The 8121-nt window shown below is 46.0% G+C and overlaps 1 protein-coding gene across 1 annotated transcript in view; it reads left to right on the forward strand.

The window, feature by feature from the left end:
* Nucleotides 1-7853, forward strand: part of FTSJ3 (FtsJ RNA 2'-O-methyltransferase 3) — a 75989-nt gene extending 68136 nt beyond the window's left edge. The window contains exons 21-22 of the mRNA XM_040321025.1: nt 842-936; nt 7446-7853. Coding sequence (XP_040176959.1) covers nt 842-936; nt 7446-7626 — 276 coding nt within the window. The 3' untranslated portion in view covers nt 7627-7853. The remainder of the gene's footprint in view (nt 1-841; nt 937-7445) is intronic.
* Nucleotides 7854-8121: the final 268 nt, after the last annotated feature.

Below are 8121 nucleotides of genomic sequence, written 5' to 3' on the forward strand. Positions count from 1 at the left end.
AAATTAGTCTAAGATACGAGCGGCGTAAGTCTCCTACGCCGTCGTATCTTAGGGTGCAATTTTTCCGCTGGCCGCTAGGTGGCGCTTCCGTTGAGTTTGGCGTAGAATATGTAAATGACTACATACGCCGATTCACGAACGTACGTGCGCCCGTCGCAGTAAAGATACGCAGTTTCCGTAAGAGGTACGCCAGCGTAAAGTTAAAGCTGCCCCCTAGGTGGCCTAGCCAATGTTAAGTATGGCCGTCGTTCCTGCGTCGATTTGAAAAAATTACGTTGTTTGCGTAATTAGTCAGTGAATGGGGCTGGACGTCATTTACGTTCACGTCGAAACCAATACGTCCTTGCGGCGTACTTTGGAGCAATGCACACTGGGATATGTACACGGACGGCGCATGCGCCGTTCGTAAAAAACGTCAATCACATCAGGTCACCATTCATTTACATAAAACATGCCCCCCCCATCCTCATTTGAATTAGGCGCGCTTACGCCGGCCACATTTACGCTACGCCGCCGTAAGTTAGGAGGCAAGTGCTTTGTGAATACAGTACTTGCCTATGTAACTTACGGCGGCGTAGCGTAAATACGATACGCCGACTTAAAGATGCGGCGCTATCTCTGAATCCAGCTAATAGATTACTGGGATGCAGATTCTGATTCTCTGTGCTGTTGTCTCATTGATTTTACTACCACAATGCCACTGATGATCCATGTTACATAGTGAATACCTCGTCACCGTGCTCATTGGCAGGAGCAGCTCTGCCTGCGGCCTTGAGTTGCTGGGAAGTAAAAAGAATTACGTGCATAAGTAACATTTATTTTTTATATGTTTATTCTGCAGATGCTAAAAAAGATGGAGCAAGCCAAGAAAAAAGCAGACGCAGTGGTTAACACCGTAGACATTTCAGAGCGAGAAAAAGCATCTCATCTTCGCAGGTGGGTGACTTTTAAACCTTTTATACTCCTCTCTGTGCTGCAGCATTGGTGTGATGCTGCAGCTGTCCCACATCCAGCTGTAAGATTGAGTACTGTGCATGACCGCTGATCACCAAGTTCTCGTCCCGCTCAGAAAAAAGAGCAGCGACTTTTAGTCGCAGCTCTCCACTCCGCCCCTCCAGTGCCGGGCTGGAGAAGGGATGGGCACAGCTGGCTTCGGGTTTTAGCTGCACACTGAGAGCCAGCTGTCAATCCGGCAGTTGGGTGGACCTCGACAATATAAAGGGGAAAACAGAAGGTGTTCCCCTTTGATATTGCAGAGTCTTTGCTTCACTCCAAGGTTGCTGCCACTGGTGCTTGACCTAGCGAATCCACAACTGTGGACTTTTATTTGCTTATTGTATTACTGTGTTCATTATCGTATGGCTTGATCATGTAATACCCCTTTAGCGCCGCCATTGTCTTGTTGACCTCAACAACATGGTTGGGCTCCTTCCAGAACCTGAACCGTGAGCTATAGCCCACTAAAAGCTGACTTCAGGTTACAGAAGCACAACATTAAGTTTACTCTTAGAACCCACAAAAGAAGTATGGGCAAAAAAAAAAATTTGGCCATACTTCTCATTTAAAGCGGTAGTAAACCCGCAGCAGCTTTTTTTTTTTTTTTTTTTTTTACATACCTGAAATGCAAAAGGCATAATGAACTAGTATGCACCGCATACTAGCTCATTATAAAATACTTACATTGGAACAAGGCATGGAGAACTTACCTGGTCTACGCCGAGGGAGATGTTGTCCTCTTGCCTTGGTGTGTCTTCCGGGTATCGCCGCTGGAGTGCTGTGAGTGGCTGGAGCGGCGAGACTTCTTTCCGGCAAGGTACGGCAGCTGCCGGGCCTTTAGCCGAGGATCCCCCCTGCGCATGCGCCGCTGAAGTCAGTGGCTCATTGCGAGGGGAATATCTCCTAAACCGTACAGGTTTAGGAGATATTCTTTTTACCTACAGGTAAGCCTTATTATAGGCTTACCTGTAGGCAAAAGTGGTAGTACAGAGTTTACTACCACTTTAAAGGGGTTGTAAAGAGAATCTTTTTTATTTTTTTAAATAACAAACATGTTATACTTACCTCCACTGTGTGGCTCGTTTTGCACAGAGTGTCCCCGATCCACGTCTTCTGGGGTCCCTCGGCAGCTGTCTCTGGTCCTGCCCACAAGAACTTTCCACCTTCATTCGAGTTCGCATGGTGGTAAGTTCTTGCAGGCGCGCTCCCGTGATACAGCCGGCGGCTATAGCCGCTCACTGTATCACTCGGCCTCGCCCCCTGGCGCGCCGCGTCATTGGATGTGATTGACAGCAGCGCGAGCCAATGGCTGCGCTGCTTTCAATCCATCCACTCTAGCCAATCAACGACCAGGCTGAGTGCCGAAGAGGGCGTCGGGGGCGAGTGCCGCATGTGAACGGGCTCGGGTAAGTAAAGCGCGGCTGGGGGGGAACTCACCCTCCACTGAGTCTGGCTGCATCCATTTTAACTGTGGGCAGCTGAAGCTGCGGCCTGTTCACTTCCTAGATATACACAGACACACACCCCCAGCTCTGCATCTCTCATTGGCCCTCTTATGATTTACCCCACCACCCTTCCTGGCAAACTTTCGAGAGTGAGAGAGCTGTGCATGATGTCATAAAGCTAGGCTAATGACCAGACAAGAAACATGAATTGGGCTGTATAAGGTATTTATTGGCAGAAAAAAAAAATGTTACTATCCAATGTTAAAACAACCAGGGAAGAAGATTTAATAGATGAAAAAAATGACTGAAGTTTATTTTTAATAAAAATACTATACTAAGACTGGGCAGCCCCCCCCCCCTTTACTCTCAAATCTTTGTGGCATAGATCACACATTTCACAAACATTTCTTATAAGATTCTGGTCCATGATGACATGACATGAAATAATCATCTGGTCCATGATGACATGACATGAAATAATCATCTGGTCCATGATGACATGACATGAAATAATCATCTGGTCCATGATGACATGACATGATATCATCATCTGGTCCATGATGACATGACATCATCATCTGGTCCATGATGACATGATATCATCATCTGGTCCATGATGACATGACATGATATCATCATCTGGTCCATGATGACATGATATCATCATCTGGTCCATGATGACATGACATGATATCATCATCTGGTCCATGATGACATGACATGATATCATCATCTGGTCCATGATGACATGACATGATATCATCATCTGGTCCATGATGACATGACATGATATCATCATCTGGTCCATGATGACATGACATGATATCATCATCTGGTCCATGATGACATGACATGACATCATCATCTGGTCCATGATGACATGACATCATCATCTGGTCCATGATGACATGACATCATCATCTGGTCCATGATGACATGACATCATCATCTGGTCCATGATGACATGACATCATCATCTGGTCCATGATGACATGACATCATCATCTGGTCCATGATTACATGACCTCATCATCATCTGGTCCATGATTACATGACCTCATCATCATTTGGTCCATGATTACATGACCTCATCATCATCTGGTCCATGATTACATGACCTCATCATCATCTGGTCCATGATTACATGACCTCATCATCATCTGGTCCATGATTACATGACCTCATCATCATCTGGTCCATGATTACATGACCTCATCATCATCTGGTCCATGATTACATGACCTCATCATCATCTGGTCCATGATGACATGACCTCATCATCATCTGGTCCATGATGACATGACCTCATCATCATCTGGTCCATGATGACATGACCTCATCATCATCTGGTCCATGATGACATGACCTCATCATCATCTGGTCCATGATGACATGACCTCATCATCATCTGGTACATGATGACATGACATGACATCATCATCTGGTCCATGATGACATGACATCATCATCTGGTCCATGATGACATGACATGAAATCATCATCTGGTCCATAATGACATGAAATCATCATCTGGTCCATAATGACATGACATCATCATCTGGTCCATAATGACATCATCTGGTCCATGATGACATGATATCATCCCATTGCTGAAGATTTGTCAGCTGCACATTAATACAAAGAATCTCCTGCTTACCACGTCCCAAAGATTTTCCAATGAATTTGAATCTGGTGACTTGCCTACCATCTATATTCCTCAGCAGAAACCCCGATTCATCAGACCAGGCTTCATTTTTCTAGTTTGGTGACCCTGCGTCTTTCAGTCTCATCTTTCTGCTTATCTTCCCCATGGTTCCATGTATTGTCCATTCTTAGATGCTTTTCTGATCACCACAGTCCTAAAGAGTGGTTATCTGAGTTACTGTCAGTCTCCTGCCAGTCCGGCCATTTACCTCCAACCTCTTCAGAATGGCCTTTCTGTCCGCAGAACTGCTGCTTGCTGGATGGTTTGTTCTCTGTACCATTCTCCATAAACTCTAGATCAGGGATATGCAATTAGCGGACCTCCAGCTGTTGCAAAACTACAAGTCCCATCATGCTCTGCCTCTAGTTGTCATGCTTGTGGCTGTCAGAGTCTTGCTATGCCTCATGGAACTTGAAGTTCTGCAACAGCTGGAGGTCCGCTAATTGCATATCCCTGCTCTAGATCATTGGTTCCCAACTCCTGTCCTGCAGGACCCACTAACAGGCCAGGTTTGCAAGATAACTGAAATGCATCACAGGTGATATCATTTGCTGCTCAGTGATTGCAGTATACTAGTCTGCATCTCCCCCAAGGTAATACTTAAAATCTGGCCTGTTAGTGGGTCCTGAGGACAGGAGTTGAGAACCACTGCACTAGAGGATGTTGTGTGTGAAAATCCCAGGAGATCAGCAGCTAGAAAAATCCTCGCACCAGCCTGTCTGGCACCAGCAATCATGTCGCATTCAAAATGAAAGAGATCACATTCTTCCCCATTATGGTGTTTTGATGTGAACGTTAGCCGAAGCTCCTGGCCTGTATCTGCAAGATTATATGTATTGTGCTGCTGCCACGATTGGCTGATTAGGGAATTGTGTGAATAAGCAGGTTTACGGGTGTTCCCAATAAATCACATGGGTGAGTGTGTATTTATGTATGTTAATAATTGAAATATTGGGGAAGATTTACTAAGACTGGAGAGAGCAGAATCTGGTGCAGCTGTGCATGTACACCAATCAGCTTCCAGGTTTTATTGGTAAAGCCTAAAGTAGTTGTAAATTCAATTTGTGTTCTTACTAAAATCCCATGTGTATGTTCTTTATAAAAAATATTTTATTTATATAATAATTATACCTTATTTCAGAGCGCCACTTGGTGCTCACGTGACCGCCCGCCGCTTTCCTCCCCCAATCTGAGAACTACAGTGTGAGGGGCTGGCAGGAATACGTCCCAGCACAAAGGCACCATGCTCGGAATGTAAACTGAGCTGCACATGAACTAGGAGGGGTTATGCCTGGGTGGGGAATTCCTGCCTTCTTTTTGGCCACCTGATGTGTGACGAAATAATCCAAGTAGTCATGTATATGAAGTTCCCTGTGGTGTACACCAAGAAAAATGTTTTACAGGTAAAACAAAAATCCTAATTTCTTTTTCGTACATCACGGGACATAGAGCCATTGGGCCAGATTCACAAACGAGATACGACGGCGTATCTACTGATACGCCGTCGTATCTCTGTTTCTAACTATGCGACTGATTCATAGAACCAGTTACGCATTGCTAGCCCTAAGATCCGACAGGTGTAATTGAATTGCACTGTCGGATCTTAGGGATGCAATTCTAGGCCGGCCGCTAGGTGGCGAGGCCATTGCGGCCGGCGTAGAATATGCAAATGAAGACTTACGGTGATCCCCGAACGGCCCGTCGATCTAAATCTACGTCGTTTCCGTCGAGTTACGCCGCGTAAAACTAGGGCTTAGCCCTAGTTCTCTTAAGCCATGGTAAGTATGGCCGTCGTTCCCGCGTCGAAATTTAAACATCAACGTCGTTTGCGTAAGACGTCCGTGAATGGTGCTGGATGCCATTTACGTTAACGTCTAAGCAAATGACGTCGGTGCGACGTCAGTTAGCGCAATGCACGTCGGGTAATTTACCCGACGGAGCATGCGCAGTACGTCCGGCGCGGGAGCGCGCCTAATTTAAATGGGACTCGCCCCATTCGATTGGGCCCGCCTTGTGCCAGACGGATTTAAGTTACACCGCTGCAAATTTCCAGGTAAGTGCTTTGTGGATCGGGCACTTAGGCAGAAAATTTGCGGCGGTGTAACTTAAATCGGAAAAGTTAAGTTGCGCCCGCTGGTTGTGAATCTGGCCCATTGTTACTTAATGGGTTAATCTCCTCCTTCAGGTGACTGGACACTGGCACACCCAAGACAGAAAGTCCCCCTGTATATAACCCCTCCCATACAGGGAGTACCTCAGTTTTTTCCCCAGTGTCTAAGGTGTTGGTCACGGTTAAAGATGTGCTAAGAAGAGCTCCGCTGCAGATCCCTGTGGGGGTCAAGGAGCTACGCAACCGGATCCATCCAAAAGTGCCAAAAGGCCAACAATGGATGGTACCCGGGCCTTGTGGAAGAACGAGGTTTTGCCTGTAATGTCTCTCTTATAGGACTGGACCCTGGGACCCAGGACTTTGGGCACATATCTAAATACCCAAAGGTTTTTCTGGCAGGGTGCTCTACCGGTCCAGGGAGGAGGTCCCCTTTAATGGGAACTCCAGAACCCTGAAGGTCTGGCACGACGCGACCCGCCGTGATGGGTGAAAATCCTAATTTTGTTTGTTTTAGGAGATCACATTTTTATGATCTGGGAAAAATAAGAAAAATAAATGTGGTCGTTAATGCTGTAGTAAAGTCTGCTGTAGTTTCTTCTTTTTTGGGTCCCCCAGGTGGGTTATGCAATAGTGTACTAGTATGCACAGAATATTATGCCACTTGCCTGTAAAACCGAGCCCTCCAGTGCTGCACTGTGATCGATCCGGCAGGTCCTGGGCGCTTCCATCTTCACCTGGTCTTCTGTTCGGATTCTGTGCCTCTTGAATGGCCGGGCCATGATGGCGTCACATCGCAGCAGCACATATCTGGCCATAAATGTTCGCTGAACTGTGCATGCTGTGTAAGCTCTAACAAGCAGGGTCCTCTGATTCCTCCTGTATTGAATTGTATTGTAACTGTAATGTCGTAAAGCGCTGCGCAAACTGTTGGCGCTACATAAATCCTGTATAATAATAATCACGGCTGACAGGTAGGAGGAAGCATTTGAGACCAATAGGGTCTGTTCCGTCATACGTATCCTGCCCGTCTGCAACTTTTCACAACGCTGACATTATTACCAATTTAATGTTAGTTTGGACGATTCCAAACATGTTCTCTGCGGGCATTAAGACTAAAGTGCACCTGTCTTTTATCAGTTGATATTTCTGTAATGGTTTACTTATTACTTATTGCTGTTTACATTTGCAGTATATACAAGAAAGCAGGCCTCGGGAAGGAGAAGCGCCAAGTGACATATGTGGTATCCAAGAAAGGTGTTGGAAAGAAAGTGCGCCGTCCTCCCGGAATCAAAGGGCAGTTTAAGGTTGTGGATGGGAGAATGAAGAAGGACTTGAGGGGAGAGCAGAGAAAACAGAGGAAGAGGAAGTAGTCGTCACATGGGGAATTTTAAGTGCCTGCATGGGTCATGTGACTACTCTATATAGATATTATATATCTTGTATGAACAGATCTCTGTAGCCTACTACCAGTTACCGTTTGCCCTCATGCCACAATGAAGGGCATCTGTACCCCTTTGAAACTGAAGCTTATTTCTGTTGGTGACAATTTGTGGGCTCCATTTTGGTGCCAGTAAATAAATGAAACACAAAGTTTGTATGTGCGCTTGGTATCTTGCATTCAAAGGGCAACTGTACCGCGATTATAAGCTGTCCTTTAGTGAATCCTCCACCACCCCCCCCTTTAATGCGCATGCATGCTGCTGCCCCATTCATTCCTATGGGAAAGTCTGACTCATGGTGGCCCCCAGCAGAATACAGCTCTCCCATAGGAATGAGTGGGAATGTGGCATTAAGGGGAAATGTGTGACGCGGGTAGGGATGCCCAGTGAGAAATTATAGATTTGAGAGGAAGACAAGTGTTATAC

Source organism: Rana temporaria, chromosome 8 (assembly GCF_905171775.1).
Source record: "Rana temporaria chromosome 8, aRanTem1.1, whole genome shotgun sequence".
Classification (NCBI taxonomy): domain Eukaryota; kingdom Metazoa; phylum Chordata; class Amphibia; order Anura; family Ranidae; genus Rana; species Rana temporaria.